The sequence below is a fragment of the Anolis sagrei genome, chromosome 2 (genome assembly GCF_037176765.1).
Source record: "Anolis sagrei isolate rAnoSag1 chromosome 2, rAnoSag1.mat, whole genome shotgun sequence".
Taxonomy (NCBI): domain Eukaryota; kingdom Metazoa; phylum Chordata; class Lepidosauria; order Squamata; family Dactyloidae; genus Anolis; species Anolis sagrei.
The window spans coordinates 137,060,231-137,078,137 of NC_090022.1; the positions used below are offsets into that span (position 1 = coordinate 137,060,231).

Below are 17,907 nucleotides of genomic sequence, written 5' to 3' on the forward strand. Positions count from 1 at the left end.
CTGGTGGTGACTGTGGTCTCAAACTAGTACTGGTGGCTGAAAGAGGAATTAAACTCACTTGGTCCAAGAGATGATTGCTCCTTTCTTTCCTTTCAGAGCTCTCCCTGCAACTATGTGGCTCTACCTGGCTGTTCTGGTGGGGCTTTACCTCATTATCCGATGGTACCGGGAGAGACAGACTGTGGGGAACCTCAGAGAAAAATATGTCTTCATCACTGGCTGTGACACTGGCTTCGGGAACAAGTTAGCTAGGCAACTGGATATTCAAGGCTTGCGGGTCTTGGCAGCTTGCCTCACCAAGGAAGGGGCAGAAGAACTAGAGAGACTAACATCCAACCGGCTGAAAGTCACCATCTTGGACGTCACCAGCACAGAAAGTGTGAAGGCAGCAACCGAGTGGGTGAAAGGAATCGTGGGGAGCAAAGGTGACAGATCTCATTACTTATTGTGTTTTTTTCCTGTTTTGTGTGCCAGTAAGGTGAGAAGTATAACTGATGGATTTCCATCCTGAGAGCAGATGGGCAAATTGTGGCCCTCCAGGTGTCCCAGCCAACTTACCAGCTATTAGGAATTGTGAGAATTGAAGTCCAAAACAACTGCATTCAGCTTTCTTTCCCATCCCCACCCCTTGCATTAAGCAAGGTTCCAGTTCTGATATACATGGATTATGTCATTCTTCTGCCACTTAATCAAATAAGACAGTGACATTTAGGGCCTTCTGCATCTGATCATTAATTACCCTAAACCAAGGGAAAGGACAAAGAAAGGTGGCTGCTAAAGAGCAGAGAAATGGGGAAAAGACAACATTGCTCGATTAGAAGCACTTCATAATGAGTTGATGAAAATAGTTGCCCTGTCTCCAGAAATACCATTTTATTTATTTATTTTATTTATTTGCTATATTTATATACCGCCGTTTCTCAGCCTAGCCGGCGACTCAACGCGGTTTACAACATAATATAACAATCAACAGTATACAGTTAAAAGCATAAAAAACATAAAAAACATAAAAACACAATTCATACATCAATACCAATCCAGTTCGACTCTTAACTAAAAACGTGATCCAGTTCGTCATCCATGTTGCCAGTCCTTTAGTCAGTTACCATTCGTTGCATTGGGTTAACCAAATGCCTGCTTAAACATCCAGGTCTTCAATCTTCTTCGGAATATCATCAATGAAGGGGCTGATCTTACCTCCAAGGGCAGGGCGTTCCATAGCCGCGGGGCCACCACAGAAAAGGCCCTGTCTCTCGTACCCGCCAGCCGCACCTGTGAAGCAGGCGGGATAGAGAGCAGGGCCTCCCCAGAAGATCTTAGGGTCCTGGTGGGCTGATAGGCCGAGATACGTTCGGATAGGTAAGTTGGGCCAGAACCGTTTAGGGCTTTAAAGGCCAACGCCAGCACTTTGAATTGAGCCCGGTAGCAGGTCGGCAGCCAGTGGAGCTGGTGCAGCAGAGGAGTTGTATGCTCCCTGCGCTGCGCTCCCGTTAGTATCATTGCTGCCGAACGTTGGACTAGTTGGAGCTTCCGGGCCGTCTTCAAAGGCAACCCCACGTAGAGAGCGTTGCAGTAGTCCAAACGGGATGTAACCAGAGCGTGGACTACCGTGGCCAAGTCAGACTTCCCAAGGTACGGGCGCAGTTGGCGCACGAGTTTTAACTGTGCGAATGCTCCCCTGGTCACCGCCGAAACCTGGGGCTCCAGGCTCAGCGATGAGTCCAGGATCACACCCAAACTGCGAACCTGCGTCTTCAGGGGGAGTGCGACCCCATCCAACACAGGCTGTAACCCTATACCCTGTTCGGCCTTGCGACTGACCAGGAGTACCTCTGTCTTGTCTGGATTCAATTTCAATTTGTTCGCCCCCATCCAGACCGTCACAGCGGCCAAGCACCGGTTCAGGACCTCGACAGCCTCCTTAGTAGCAGGTGGAAAGGAGTGACAGAGTTGGACATCATCCGCGTACAGATGACATCGCACTCCGAAACTCCGGATGATCTCACCCAGCGGCTTCATGTAGATGTTAAACAACATGGGAGACAATATTGAGCCCTGAGGAACCCCACAAGACATTTCACAGCTGAAACAGCCCCCTTGAATCTAGAGGTAATATATAAGATAGAAATTGTAAAAACAAGTGTTCAAGTTCAAGTTCACTTTATTATGGTCAATGACCAGCTCATCAGAAGAGGGACATGACCCTCCATCTAGACAACACCAATGACAATTCTAATTCTAATACTTAGATAGAACTCTATAAACTAGAAAACAAAATAGACCATTTCCAGGAGACCCCTACTGCTGCCTTGTTGAGCCCCTCGCCCATGGAAAATAGCTGCAGGAAGACAACAGGCAACCCTAATGTGAGTACCTTCGACAGGGATGACAATGCCCTAGTGGAGATCCTCAGAATCTCAGACACTAAGGAACAATACAAACCACATCTAAGCAATCCAATAACCCAGACTGATTATTCCCTGATGCAGAAAAAGTTCATTTCACAGGGAAATCAGGTCTCCTCACCTCCTTTCTCACTCGACAAGAGTGGCGCTGCAATTCCCACAAAATAAAGTGTTTAAATATGTAGAAACAAGTCACAGGAAGGACTGCTCTGAATATGTATATTCTCTTCCCACAGGGCTCTGGGGCCTGGTAAACAATGCTGGCATTGGTGGTTCATCAGGTCCCAACGAATGGCTGACTAAGGACGACTTTGCCAAGGTGATCAATGTCAACCTGCTTGGGCTGATTGATGTGACGTTGCACCTGCTGCCTCTGGTGAGAGCTGCCAGAGGAAGGATCGTCAATGTGGCCAGTTCATTTGGAAGAGTGACATGCATTGGAGGAGGTTATAGTCCATCCAAGTATGGTGTGGAAGCCTTCTCAGACAGCCTAAGGTAATCAGCTGCCCTGTAGTTTTTGCTTTTCTGTAGTCAAATGGCATGGTGTTTTTCTTTCACTTAGGTGTTGCTTGGATTGTGACTTTCCTGCATGGCAGAAAGGAGCTGAACTGCATAATGGGGTTTTTGCTGTTGTTGTTGTTGCAAAGGCTGGGTGGCCATTTGTTGGGGGTGCTTTGATTGTTGGGGGTGTTTCCTGCCTGGCAGAAGGAGGTTGGACTGGAAGGCCCCTGGGGTCTTCCACTGAAATACTGTTAAGTTTATGTTATTCTTCATTTTACATGTTATATTGTTCTTTCCTATACCCCCCCCTTTTTTTTTTGCACTCTAAAGGAGATATGTGTAGTGTGCATAGGGATTTGTTTGTGTTTTTTTTTCAATTAGTTCACCAAAAAAAATTCCATCAATCTGCCACTGTCCCTGGCCGTCTGTGAAATTTTAAAACACAATGCGGCAAAAGGTTTCCCCATGCCTGATGTATATATACATTATATACAATATATAATATAATATAAAATAATATAATATAATAATATAATATAATATAAAAACATTTATTGGGGCTCCACGAGAAACTTTTGCTTCAAAAAGGGTTGAAAAGGTTTGGAAACCCTTGCCCAAGAGAATACAGTTGAGAAAGACTCCCTCTCCCCAGCATTCCAGTTTTCTGGCTGTTGGTATATATCTAATAGTACCCAAAAGCACCAGGACAGCTTGGTTTAGAGAATATTGAAAGAATAGACCTCTCCATAGTCAATACAGACATCTCCATGTGAGGAATTCTATCCCATTTTCTTTGCAGATGTTTTCAATCAAGAGACCCTTTTTTACAATAGATACTTTAAATTGGGGCTTCTCAATCCATCTAAGATATTTGTATTGTGACTTTGGGTCTCAAAGAAAGGATGTTTCTTTCTCTCTTTTTTCTCAATTTAGGCGCGAGCTCCTTCCTTTTGGAGTCCGAGTCAGCATTATTGAGCCTGGTGGTTTTGCTACTTCCATTGGCCTCACAATAAGAGAAAGCATAAAGGGTATGTGGGACCAAGTATCTTCTGACATCAAAGAGACCTACGGGCAACAATACTTTGAATCATGTAAGTCAATGTTCTGGAAGTTCTCGTGCAAATTGCAAATATGGGAATGGGGAGGAGCTGTGGACTTACCTAAAATTAGGCTTGCTGTTTATTTTTTTAACCCAGAGTGTAGCCACATTAAGTGGCTTGAGTCAGCTCACACCAGCATGTGTACATTGTGTGGATACACACAGGCTATTGCAGATCCCCATACTGCATTAAATGGCAGTATAGAACTACCCTACACCTAAGAGTGCTTACCTCTTGCAATCTGGAAATCCATGCATCCATGCATAATCAGCATGGTGTTGAATTTGAAGTGAAACAACATATTTCTTACAAGTGTCTCACCTTCATTGCCCTCCTCAGACTGGGAACTCAAGTACTATTTTGCCAAAGTGTTGTCAAAGGCTTTCGTGGCCAGAATCACTGGGTTGCTGTGAGTTTTTCGGGTTGTATGGCCATGATCCAGTCAGGAGAAAATGCTACTAGAACATGGTCATAAAGCCCGAAAAACTCACAGCAACCCAATTTTGTCAAAGCTCATGGGTGGATTTTTTTTTCATTAACTTTTCTCAAAATTATCAAATAGGGTGAAAAAATGAGACATTTTACTAACATGAGAACACACAAATATGAAATATCAACAATGTAGTAACAAAATTATATAACATTAAATTTCCACAAATGAGCTATGGACATGTCTGTTATGAATGACTGGCATTTTATTAACAATGCTGCATTATGATTATTGCAGAAATATTTTGGTATATGCCAGGCATTGAATATTTGCCTTTATATTTGTAAACCACCTGAGTCTCCCGGGGGAGATAGAGCGGTCTAAAATAATGATGGTTATTATCATTATTATTATTATTATCATTATTATTATTATCATTATTATCATATTATTTCTCATTGTAAGCAATCTTGGTGCATTCACTCATATTCTTTAGAGATTGTTTCATGTTGGGACATCTAGTTAGCTTTTCCTTCTTACATTGAGTTTTCAAACATCTCCTTAGTTGAAACTCCCTCAACTCATTGCTATGCAGATATTTTGCCCTGCATCCTCATGGACCCTACTCTCCACATCCAGAAGTCAAGGATTATGGGAGCTGATAGACCAAGGCCTCAAGATTGTGGGCCTGCTACTCAAAAGACAGTTGTCAGCAAACAAGACTAATTTTCCCTTTGTTTCATTTTTCTCACACAGATTATAAAACTTTACAAGATCTTGTTAAAGATGCCAACCCCAACCTCTGCATGGTCACTGACTGCATGGAACATGCCCTGACATCCCAGTATCCACGCACACGCTACTCTGCAGGCTGGGATGCAAAGCTCTTCTACATTCCTCTGTCTTACATGCCAACCTTTCTGGCAGACTGTGTGTTGGCACGCTTTGGCCCAAAGCCAGCACAGGCAGTGTAGTGCCCGTGGTAGAAAGAGCTTTGTGACCTTTTGAGGCAACCATTAAGTAGTGTGAATGGGACCTAACTTCAGTTGCATCCTTTAGTGATCTACCAAAATGTGTCACTATTAGGAAAACTGGTACATTTTTCATTAATTCAATACTATAGGTTCCACATCCACATGTTTTAGCATGTGTATTCTATGGAGTGTTAAATGATTTGTATTTTGATTATGTGTTTTAGCAATGTTGTAACCCACCTTGAGCTGTGAGGAGAGATGGATAAGAAATAAAATTATTATTATTATTATTATTATTATTATTATTATTATTATGTCTACTGATTTCATTTTCTCTCTCTTCTGCATCCTTTACTTCCTTTTGAGTGTATTTGAAAATGAGGAGACACTCTACAATTCCCTGCTTTTTCCGCCATTGAGTCACATGAGTGATCCCAGTGGCATGTATTGATCAGTTAGATTGTATTTGTATATGTATATCTCCCTATCCTTCCTTTTAATCGATTCATGGGTTTGTGTCCATATAATATGGCATCTCTCCAGGTTTGGCTTTGAACTCTTGTTTTTTTCCCTTTCCCCATCCAGGTGTAACTCTCTCATCTGTGTGTCCTTTTCCAGTATTGCTTTAATCTGATATGCTTGAAATAAGTACAAATACATGGCATTTTATGGGAATTGATCTATGGATAAATAAATGCCACTGGAGGATGCAAGGGAATAAAATGTCATGCTTGTTCATGCATCTTCTTTAAGCTGGAAGAAAGATATTGGTATTTTGATCTTAATGGTCAATTCCAAAAAGGCAGGATCAATTAGCTGCCTAAACTGTAGGGGAGCTTTGACAAAAAAAAAAAAAGATTTCTAAACACTATAGAAATCAGGCCAAGAATAATAAAATAAAGGCAAGAATGGTATACATTTTCTCACTATATCCTTAAAATAGATTATAAACACACATGAACACTCTATCTGCTCATAATCTGGAATAAAAGGGATAATAAACTCTTGAGTAGATTTTAGGAGGAACAGGACATCTTGAGTCTTTCAATCACTGTTTCAGTCATGACTGAGTGACTGAGTCTTCTTCTAGCGGCAGGGCCTGATCAGTCTAATACCTACTAACATGGCAAACCTGGGGATTTCATATGGTTTTCTTGAGCCAAGAATACTCAGGGTGGCTTTTCCACTTCCTTTTTTCTGAAATATTCCCTGGTATTCATTAGCTATCTTCCACTCAAATACTAGCCAGGACTGAGTCTGCCTATTATCTATCAAGGTTTTGGTCCTGCTCCTGAGTAGATGGAAGAACCTGAGATAATATCTAATGCAACCCTTTGCTGATTTTATACCAACTATTTCCCAGTACTTCAGTGAGAAGTTCATGAGGGGTTTACTTGGACTCTGGAAAGATGTTCCTCTCCCTTTTCTTGGAAATTCAAAAGCCTATCCACACATAAGTGCATAAAAGAGTGAGGAGGAAGGAGATCTTTTAAAAAAAAGCTTTCCCTTTAAGTAGGTAATCCTCACTGGCATTAGGGTATTTTTACATGAAGTCAACTTTCCTAATGGCATCCTTCAAAATAGCTGAGAAGGTATAAAGTCTAAGGACCTCATCCCATGAGCATCAGGAAAGCGAACAGAACCCCATCTTCTGGGATGACTAGCCATCCCACTTGCTTACCTTATTAATCCCCGTCTTTCCCAATTTTCTGCCTCTTGGAGTTGGGTAACACTTGACTCCTGAAGACTGCTTCTATGCTCTGTTACCATGCACTGGGAAAACAGAGCCCCACAGAGTCTCACCAGAGTCCTCACGTCATGTGATGGTCTCCGTGGGGCTCTCATGGGGCTCCATTTTCCAAGTGCATGGAAATGGAGCCTAGAAGTCGTGCGATGAAGTCCTAAGTCATATTCAGCCAAGGAAGTTTAAAAAGAACATTCCTATCTACTCACAATATATGTTTTGAAACTGGAATGTTCATATCGGAAAAAGGAAGGGGAGTATGAATTTTTTGCCCAGCCTTGAACCAAACAGGGCAGTTCTCGCAACCCCAAGCCTTTACTCCTTCTTTTGGTGTGTGTCTCAGTCCAATGACTCCTGAGACTTTTATAAATTCTCCTTAGCAACATCTCTTTAGGAGAAGTGGAAGTTTTTTCCTTCCACTTCAGCTGCTCATCTCATTAGACCAGCATGTCTTACTGTTCTCCTATGGGAATAACGACAATAAATGTAACTTAACCCAACACCCCATTAACCTTTTGATTAAATGGAAGAGAGACTACCCTCTTGGCTATGTTGCCCAAATGGTTGAAAGGGCACATTATGACAGCTTACAAGATCAAATGGGATCTAGTGTCCTTGGAGTATATCCATTTTTTTCTCCCCATCTTCTTACACAGACCATACATGTTTCCAGTCCTGCAGCATAGCGTCATTTTTTTCCAGATTTGGCTCCAATGTTGCTCCTTCCCATCTTGTTTAAATTCCATCACCAGTTTATTTCAACACTGCCTTCTTTTCACATCTTGCTTTCATCTGGAAGAATTAAATAAACACATACATCAATGTAGACTTAAGAACAGAATAGCTGCCATTGGACGGTGCAAGAGAATTGGGAAGAAAACCTTCAAAAAGAATCTTGGGGTCACAGAAAAATCTACACACATAAGGAGAATATTTGGGTATTGGTTTGAGTGTCTAAATTCTGAAAAGTTGAATCAAACAATGAATAGAAATCAGGTGTCTCTTCCTCCAACTTTCCCCCTTTATCCTCAATTAGCTCCGATTGATGCAAACTGAGTTCAAAATGCAAATGTTGCACCCTCCTCCCCACAAAACCAAGAAATGCCACCTGAATGCTACAGATTCAGACCAGTGCCAGCATTAAAGCAATTCTTTTGAGAGGGAGCTGCCTACAGGCAGTTATACCATACAAAGTTCAATCATTATCCCCCCACAAAGAGAGCAGAAAAAAGAAAAGGATCAGAGAAGAAAAGCAAGGCTCAATTCTATCCACCACCTCCAAGTATTTGGAGTGTTTCATTTAATCAAGAAGAGGTTAGACACAATCTTCTCGATATTCCACACATGAATGTTTTATTTAATACCCCAAAAGCAGCGTATGTGTAATTAAGAATGAGGCACAAAATCATTTTACAGCCAATGAGGCCTACTCAGTGGTTGCTTCCTGCACAAGTTTTCAAGATATGACAATTCCTTAAGAAAGAATTTGACATAGTAAAGTCTCAAAAATCCAAACTCATTAAATATCCCATTAGATCGGGGCTTCCTGAAAGGCCCTGGTCTAATGGGGTATTGGGACTGACTACCGAGTAGTCCCCATAGCCATTTTGCACTTTTGTGCTCCTGGAACCCAAAGGTGTTACGTGGCACCCACTCCCTCCCCCAAAGCCTCCCCCACCCCAATTAGCCTTAATATTTTTTAAAAACTTACAAGGCTGCTCAGGCAGTCTTCCTGGCACAGCATTTCCACACTCCAGGAGGACTGCCAAAGCAGCTTAATTTATTTATTTGTTTGTTTGTTTGTTTGTTTGACTTGTATACCGCCACTCCCAATTTAGCTCAGAGCAGTTTACAGCAGTAGATTAAAACAATACAACCAACTTTAAAATACAATAAAAACGAGAACAGACATAGTCCCGAGTTATTCACCCATCGAAAGCTTGTCAGAAAAGAAAGGTTTTACAGGCTTTCCGAAAAGGAAGTAGCTCTCCTTTTCAGAAAGCCCATTAAGTTGGTTTTTTTTATTTTAAGGCTAGTTGAGGGGGACGGGACTTCTGGGTGTCTGGGTGTCCACCTGGGTGCATCTAGACAGCCCCTGGGAAAGCCCAGGTTTTGAGAAGGAGGTGGACCCCAATCTGCACCAAAGAAAACATTTTAAACCAACTTTGGTGTAGATTTGGTTGCTGTCTGGAAGTGCCCTCATTCATAATGGTGGTTCTGAAGCAAATCTAAACAAATTTAAACCAATCTGCGTAAGGCTGCCTCTGAACTGTGTTCAAAATACCGTATATTCCAAGATATAAGACAACTGGGTGTATAAGACAACCCCCTACTTTTCCAGTTAAAATATAGAGTTTGGTATATACTCGCTGTATAAGACTACCCATCTTTCAATGCACACCAAATAAAATTTTTAAAAGCATCAGATTTGATTTCAATATGATAATTTTCCTATTACTGTACCTCCTTCTCTGCCTCTCAGATCTTGCACATGCACACCTGCACCGCTTCACTGCAGTCTTCAGGAGTGAGATCTGAGAGGTAGAGGAGGAGGTATGGACATAGGAAACAAGGGCGAGCCAGAAAGGTAAAAGAGGTGTGTTTTTCTGAGCCCAGAGCCACTCTATCTCTTTTTTCCATACCCCAGGTGCCCCAGATGCCTGCAGCTTGCTCCGCCCTTCACTTACACCTTCCCAGTGAGGTGCCCCTTCATCTCACCATTGGGACAGCATTAAGTCCACGAATCCTGATGAATGGATTTTCTTCTACCATACTTGTACAGCGTCGCCTTAATGCTTTCATACAATCACTGCATATGGCAGGGACGCGGCCACTGCCATTTTTTAGCTCCCCCCACAATATGCAGCAATCACAGATTCTCTAATCCGGATTGGAAGTTTCAGAACCCGCTCTATAAGACGACTCCCGGCATATAAGACCACTCCCACATATAAGACGACTCCCATGCATAAGGCTACTCCAGCATATAAGACTACTCCCATGTATAAGGCTACCCCCATGTATAAGACGACTCCCACATATAAGACGACCCCTGACTTTTGAAAGATTTTCTTGGGTTAAAAAGTATGGTGCCTTTTGTAAATCTTCATTACATCTGAAGGATAGGTAGTAATTATAAAAGGCAAAGCCAAATGAGATCAATGTTTTATTCTTCACTGTTTGATTTGGGGGCCTTTTCTCTTGAAGTAGTGCAGAACATCTTAATTTTGCCCAAGATTTAAAATAGAACGGCATTTAATAGAAAACTGTGTCTATGCTGCTCTTAGCTGAAGTTATTGTGTATGAATGTATCTTTCTAACCAAGAAATATTTCCTGGAACAATTACAGAATTCCTAAGGAAAATCCTTTGGAAGTATCTCGCTTACTTATGAATTGAACCCTAAAGTTCTTCCAACCTACTCCTTCATCAGAGTAAAACATTTTTAATGAAAGACTGCAGATGTATTTACAATATGTGATTTACACTCAGTTACACCAGTTTCTTGCTCTATGTGATATGGATGGTGCAAAATAACTTTGGCTTAGAATGATATTTTGCATGTACATATTTTTCCTTTGCCTCCATTTCCCTCACACCCTTGAATGCAACAGATAAGTGCAAGTGCATTCGTTGACTGTTTGCTTGAGCAAACTCCATTGAGAGGGAGGAGCTGCCTGCAATCAGTTATACAATTCAAGATTCAACAACTGCTGCTCCACGCACAAATTGTTCAGGAAGGAGGGGAAATACCAGAAAGCCACAACCATCTGAAGCTGGGAGCCTTCCATTTAACCAAAAAGAGGTTAGTCAATGATATCCAAAACCCTTTTCTCTGCAAATGCATGTTTTCTTTAATACTTACAAACCTGGGTATAGACACAGATGGGATACACAATCCTTTTTCAAATAGCTGGGAACTTTGTTTCTTTTGCCATTTGAGTGACAAGTAGAATTTCAACAAGTGGCACTTCTTTCGTCGCTGTAAAATCTTGCCAGGAAAAAGCTTTAACTGCTGAATGTTGGCTTCTTTCCCAAATTGTCCAGGCATAGCAGCCATTTCAGAAACTATTTAATACGCAAAAAAGTGTCCAGAACATCTGTTTGAAAGTCCTTTGCTAATGCCAGGCTTATTTGTTTCATGAACCCCTTCTGAACCTTGAAATGTAGTTATAGCAAGGGTGGTGGTGAATAGGTCCCAGCCAAGTTCACTTGGAGGAAAGCAATGTGTAACAAACTCGAGGGAAGTATATGTTGGGGTGAAGTTTTGGGTGTGGATCTGCCGGGGAAATCAGCCAACCACTCTGGCTTCTGTCGGTGCCAGTTAACAGCTTGATTGCAGAAATCAGAAAGTGAGATTTTTAAGGACATGAACTTAAATACTGAAATCCTTCCAGATGTATGATGAAACAGTCAGGACTAGGTGACCTTTGATTTTATGTCATTTTTTCCTAGTACAGTGAGTTAGAACAAAACATAATTTCAGCACAACTTTTTTAAAAATCCTAGTCCAGCTACTATAAAGATATTTTAACCCTTCTTCCTTCTATTATGCTTCCTACCTGCCCTTTTATTCTATTGGTGAAATACTTGTACAGATTTGGTGAGGTAGCAGCTGTGACTTTGAAGCCAAAAGATTTGTTTACCAAGACCCATGCCTTCCATTGTTGCCAGAGTGGATGAGAGGGAACTTGACCTCCCTTCTGGCCCAGTCCAAGAAAGGGCTATGTCCCACCTCCTATGCTGCTTATTTCTTCCCTTTCACAGTCTTGCCTTCAACCATGTGGATCTACCTGGCTGTCCTCTTGGGGCTCTACTTCCTCCGCAAATGGTACCGGGAGAGACAGACTGTAGAGAAACTGACAGAGAAATACGTCTTCATCACCGGCTGTGACTCTGGATTTGGGAACCAGCTCGCCAGGCAGCTGGATGCCAAGGGTCTGAAGGTGCTGGCTGCCTGTTTCACCCAGAAAGGGGCAGAAGAGCTGCAGAGGGTGACATCTGATCGGCTGAAAACCACCATCTTGGACGTCAGCAATACAGAGAGTGTTGTAGCAGCAACTGAGTGGGTGAAAGGAATTGTGGGGAGCAAAGGTGATAGAGCTTCACATCTCTTCTCTTGTTCTCTATGTATCTTAGTTGGGCAAGTGACATAAGAGCTTGATTTCAAACATTCCCAAGAACAGCTATGGTTCCTAACTGGGAAGAAGTGGGGAAATCCTCTTATGCCTTTTAAAACACCAACTAGGTCTGAGAAATCAATGGGGGAAGCTTTGACTGGCCCAAAGAAAAACAGGATCAATTCCTGTAGTCTCAGATTGAACTGTCTTTTTGGGTAGAACAGGAAAATGGTTCAGAATAAAAGAATTTCACCCTTCCTCCTCCTATGATTCTATTCAGTTACTATAATCCCTGCAGCTATGTGTAGGTTCATATCCAGTCATTCAATCTTTATTACAGTCCAAAGATCCAATTTGTTCAGGGGAGAAAGTGCACAGCAGATTCATAGTGTGGTAGGTATTTCCAGGGCAAGATAATAAAGAGGGAAGTAAGGCCTTGCATAATAAATAAAGTATTGAAAAGTATATATAAAAGCTTGAAACACAAACGAAATATGTTCTACATGCTAATTAATGGGTAATTACCATATATGCTCAAGTATAAGCCAACCTGAATATAAACTGAAACACCTAACTTTATCACAAAAAACAGGGAAAATGTATTGACTCTAGTATAATCCAAAGATGGGAAATGCAGCAGCTACTGATAAATTTCAAAATAAAAATAAATACCAATAAAATTACATTAATTGAGACATCCATAGATTAAATGTTTTTGAATATTTACATAAAATTGTAATTTAAGATAAGACTGTCCAAGTCTGATGAAACCATTACTCTAACCTTCTTCAGTCTAAATGTGCTTACGTATTCTTCCAATAATAATAAAGAGAATAAAATAATACATTTAATAAAATAATAATAGAATAAAATAATAAATGTAGTAATAACAATAATAGAGAAAAATAATAACAGAGTAAAATAATAAATGGAAGAAGAAGAAGAAGAAGGTAAAATAATAAATAACCTTGACTTGAGTATAAGCCAAGGGGGGCTGAAAAACTCTGCTTATACTTGAGTATATACGGTATTACTTCCTTTAAAAAGCTCAACATATTTCAGCCTATATAAGAAAAGACCTTCTTCAGGGGCATTCAACAAAAATCTCTGGAGTTGGAGACAACACTCTCTAACAGGTTAAACCTATACAGCTTTCTTACCACAGGGTTATGCTTCACAGATAGTGATTACAAGTATATTTGTGACTACATAGATTTTTCAGGAAGGATAATAAGAATCCAATTGTCAAAATATAGAATAAAAGGAACAGCTCTGAATATGTGAACTCTCCTTCCACAGGGCTCTGGGGCTTGGTCAACAATGCTGGTACCGGTACTCATGTAGCTCCCAACGAGTGGCTGACCAAGGATGACTTTGCAAAAGTGATCAATGTCAACCTACTCGGTCTGATTGACGTAACGCTGCACATGCTGCCCCTGGTGAGAGCCGCCAGAGGAAGGATCGTCAATATGTCCAGTATTGGAGGAAGAGTGATAATGTTAGGAGGAGGTTACTGTTTATCCAAGTTTGGGGTGGAAGCCTTCTCGGACTGCATAAGGTAAACAAAAAAGCCTACCCTACAACTTTCTGTTTCTTAGCAAAGTGACATGCAAAAAGGAAATACGCAGATACTCCTTTTCTATTGTACAATCATCATCACCATGTAAATCATCAATACATAGACTGATATAATACAAAATACATTTATTTAAGTCAGTATAGCATATAGATCATATGTTGTTATGATATTACAAGTTTTTTTTTTAATTTTGAAGCAATAGCAGTACATTTATTTTCTACTGACACCAGCTCCACTCAAAATTGCTTCAGGCTCTTAGCTTAGCTCCACGGGTCTGCTCTTAAGAATAATCTTGCAATGTATTCATTTTAACTTTGTTTATAATGCAAGTGATGTTTTTTCCCCTTTTTCCAATGCAGGCGAGAGCTCCATCCTTTTGGAATCCAGGTTAGCATTATTGAACCTGGTGCTTTCATGACATCTATTGCTGTAACATCAGATGAAGGCTTGAAGAGTGTATGGGAAAAGGTACCTTCTGACATCAAACAGTGCTATGGACAGCAGTACCTTGATGGATGTAAGTCAACTTTCTGGATGTTTGTTTACAAGCTGAATATATCTGTGTGGGAAGCAGAAAGGCAAGAAGCTGTCAAGTCCTAAAGTCAGGGCTGCTGTGATGGAAGGTTTGAAGAGGCTTGTTGCCAATAATCCAGAAAAAGAAGGCTGTCCTTAAGAAATATAGAAAAGTAACATGAAAAGTCCTCAATACTAATGAACAGGAAATTAGTTCAATATATGGGTCTTATTAGTTGTTTATTTGTTCAGTCACTTCCGACTCTTCGTGACCTCATGGACAAGCCCACGCCAGAGCTCCCTGTCAGCCATCACCACCCCCAGCTCCTTCAAGGCCAAGCCAGTCACTTCAAGGATCCCATCCATCCATCTTGCCCTTGGTCGGCCCTCTTCCTTTTTCCTTCCATTTCCCCCAGCATAACTGTCTTCTCTAAGCTTTCCTGTCTTTTCATTATGTGCCTAAAGTACTTCATCTTTGCCTCTACTATCCTTCCCTCCAGTAAGCAGTCGGGCTTTATTTCCTGAAGTATGGACTGGTTGGATCTTCTCGCGGTCCAAGGCACTCTCAGAACTTTCCTCCAGCACCACAGGCCTTTTTAGTAGTCCACAGTATTCGCAGAACTCTTTGCCAGCACCACATTTTAAATGAGTTGGTTTTCTTCCTATTAGCTTTCTTCACTGTCCAGGTTTCACAACCATATAAACTGGAAATTCAGTGGTATGGGCAATCCTAACATTAGTATATTTACACTTCAGGATTTTGTTTAGTTCCTTCATTAGCTGCCCTCCCAAGTCCTACTCTTTTTCTGATTTCTTGACTCCAATTTACATAATAATTAAGACAACGTATGGAACATCATAGAATCACAGAGTTGGAAGAAACTACCAGGACCATTTGGGCAAACCCTTGTAATACTAGGAATACACTCTGAGCACTGTGAGCAGCTCTTAGCATCAGGAAGTTCTTCCTAGTGTTTAGGTGGAATCTCTTTCCTTGCAATTTGAATCAATTGTCCTAGTCTCTAAAGCAGCAGGATCAATTTGAAGCTCTCCACCAGGAAATGTTCAGGTGCTCCAGTTTTGCTTCTGATTCCAATTATTTACTTACTTACTTACTTACTTACTTACTTACTTTATTTCTATACCGCTTTTCTCAGCCCTTAGGCGACTCAAAGCGGTTTACACAACAATGCAAAATATCACAAAACAGTATAATGCAATTAAAACAGATTATAACATCAACAATTAACAACAGTATAACAATCACAACGCCTATATGTAGGCTATTTCATTTCTATATTGACCATCAGGTCATTTGTATGTATGTAACCACTTCTAGATTGCTTGAAGAATGTGTTTGCAATGAAAAAAAGGTTGACCTTGTGAATTTCGGTCAATATGAACCTACACATAGCTGGGACTCCTCTTTCCTTTCTTGAAACTAGGCCAAATTTTTCAACTGTCTTTTGATTCTGGTGTTCCCTAGCTTTGCAATTCAATAACCTATGATTGTGTTGCTCTTTTTTGCCTGCTTTTGCTACGGCCCCTTCAAAACATTCCTGGCTACATTAGTTCACTCAGCTCATGTATTACAATGATTATTTGTTCTGTTTCTGGTTTTACTATATAGCCCCCCCCCCCCCCCCCCGATTCACTCTGATTCATTCTTCTCACATTCCATGTTCCTAAAATCTGTGTTGTCCAAGAGGAGTCCCACTGACCGAAATTTGCAATTTCCTTTCACCTCAGATTACATAAAAACCTGAACAACCTTTCAGTTTTGAGTCCATGAATGTCTCCGTAGAGTTTAGATCAAAATCATTCAAACATTAGAAAGAGGAGGACAAATTTACCTCTCCAAACAGGAAACTTTGACCTAAATCTGCTAGTTCAAAACAGAGTAAACCCATTGGATCAGAGGAATATACAGGAGAGTCTTGCTTATCCAACCTTCACTCATCCAATGTTCTGTATTATCCAACACAGCCTTCCTCCTGCCCAGATCGACAGCTGTTTCAATACACTGCGATGTTTAGGTGCTAAGTTGTTGTAGGTTTTTCAGGCTGTAGGCCATGTTCTAGATGAACATGTTCTAGATGAACATTCTCTCCTGATGTTTCGCCTGCATCTGTGGCAAGCATCCTCAGAGGTTGTGAGGACCTCACAACCTCTGAGGATGCTTGCCACAGATGCAGGTAAAACATCAGGAGAGAATGCTTCTAGAACATGGCCATACAGCCTGAAAAACCTACAACAACCCAGAGATTCCGGCCATGAAAGCCTTCAACAATGCATTTTGGTGCTAAATTCATAAATACAGCAATTCCTACATAACATTACCATGTACTGAACTGCTTTCTCTGTTGATTTGTTGTAAAACATGATGTTTGGTGCTTAATTTGTAAAATCATAATGTAATTTGATGTTTAATAGGTGTTTCCTTAATCCCTCCTTTTTATCCAATATTTTTGCTTATCCAACGTTCTACCGGCCCTTTTATGTTCAATAAGCAAGACTCTACTGTACATACATATTGATTCTGTGAGATTACTCTAGTTGTGATCGATATTTTCATTTTGTCTTTAATGTGCTTCGCTCTTTAACATTTGGTGTCCAACCCTGTATATTAAGCAATGTTGGCAGAGTTGCTACCATTTATTGTTGATAGGCTCCTCAACTTAAGCAGCTATTTGGTGGGCATAACTTTCAGACTGGGAAGAGATGTTTCTGTTGAATTTGACTAAATTAGATTTTTTTTAAATTGTTTCTAATAAAAACTCAGAATTCAAAAAACAAACAAGGAATCTGATGATTTTAAGATCTGTGCATGGAAGAACAAAAATCAGTTTTCATCCATCCCAACTATTTATTTAATAACAACTAATTAAATAACATTCAACATGCACAAACATCATTTCCTTGATTTGACCTCTTATTGTAAATGTTCAGTGCACTCAAGAACAGACTAGCTCCTAACCAGCAAATGTTTGAGATTACTTGAGACTGGCATGTGTCTAATAAAGCAGTTCAGTCACAGGCCTATCTTGTATGGTCAAGAATTAGGGTTTCCTGCCTGTGCTTTTCAGAAAGAATTAACATCTCTTTGTTTTGTTTCTCTTCCTTACAGACTGCCAGATATTTAAAGATATCCTCAAAGCAGCCAACAAGAACCTTCATCCAGTCACTGACTGCATGGAACATTCCCTGATATCTCGCTACCCTCGCACACGTTACGGTGCAGGCTGGGATGCAAAGCTATATCACATTCCTTTATCTTACATGCCGACCTTCGTGGCAGACTATATGGTGGCCCTCACTATGCCAAAGCCAGCACAAGCAGTGTAGGTCCTGATGAGTTCACATCTGTAAAATAATCCGTGCTTACATAATTCTGTCCTGATCTTGTTTGAACACACGATGTTGTTCCACAATTCAAAGTGATGAAAGCATTTCTTTACAATGCCTAAAATCTTTAAAGTGTTTTTTAAAAATGTCTTTTTACTCTGTAATTTCCAGGGAAATAAATAAATTTTCTAAACATA

At 40.7% G+C, this 17,907-nt stretch overlaps 2 protein-coding genes across 2 annotated transcripts; both read left to right on the top strand.

Annotated features, from left to right (window-relative positions):
- The first annotated feature begins 26 nt into the window (after positions 1 to 26).
- On the top strand, positions 27 to 5,528 carry LOC132766602 (retinol dehydrogenase 7-like). The gene is made up of 4 exons (XM_060760944.2): positions 27 to 425; positions 2,642 to 2,900; positions 3,840 to 3,997; positions 5,193 to 5,528. Exons 1-4 carry the CDS (start codon positions 71 to 73, stop codon positions 5,408 to 5,410), a joined length of 990 nt encoding a protein of 329 aa, XP_060616927.2. The 5' UTR covers positions 27 to 70; the 3' UTR covers positions 5,411 to 5,528.
- Positions 5,529 to 10,830: 5,302 nt separating this feature from the next.
- LOC132768361 (17-beta-hydroxysteroid dehydrogenase type 6-like) lies at positions 10,831 to 17,907 on the top strand. Its single transcript, XM_060764175.2, has 5 exons — positions 10,831 to 10,958; positions 11,921 to 12,247; positions 13,573 to 13,831; positions 14,212 to 14,369; positions 17,493 to 17,907. Exons 2-5 carry the CDS (start codon positions 11,935 to 11,937, stop codon positions 17,708 to 17,710), a joined length of 948 nt encoding a protein of 315 aa, XP_060620158.2. The 5' UTR covers positions 10,831 to 10,958; positions 11,921 to 11,934; the 3' UTR covers positions 17,711 to 17,907.

Coding starts and splice junctions, on each gene's coding strand:
- LOC132768361 (XM_060764175.2), top strand. CDS start 11,935: ATGTGGATCTACCTGGCTGTCCTCTTGGGGCTCTACTTCCTCCGCAAA. Junction 12,248..13,572: donor AGGAATTGTGGGGAGCAAAG/GTGATAGAGCTT, acceptor CTCCTTCCACAG/GGCTCTGGGGCTTGGTCAAC. Junction 14,370..17,492: donor ACAGCAGTACCTTGATGGAT/GTAAGTCAACTT, acceptor TCTTCCTTACAG/ACTGCCAGATATTTAAAGAT.
- LOC132766602 (XM_060760944.2), top strand. CDS start 71: ATGATTGCTCCTTTCTTTCCTTTCAGAGCTCTCCCTGCAACTATGTGG. Junction 426..2,641: donor AGGAATCGTGGGGAGCAAAG/GTGACAGATCTC, acceptor CTCTTCCCACAG/GGCTCTGGGGCCTGGTAAAC. Junction 2,901..3,839: donor GCCTTCTCAGACAGCCTAAG/GTAATCAGCTGC, acceptor TTCTCAATTTAG/GCGCGAGCTCCTTCCTTTTG.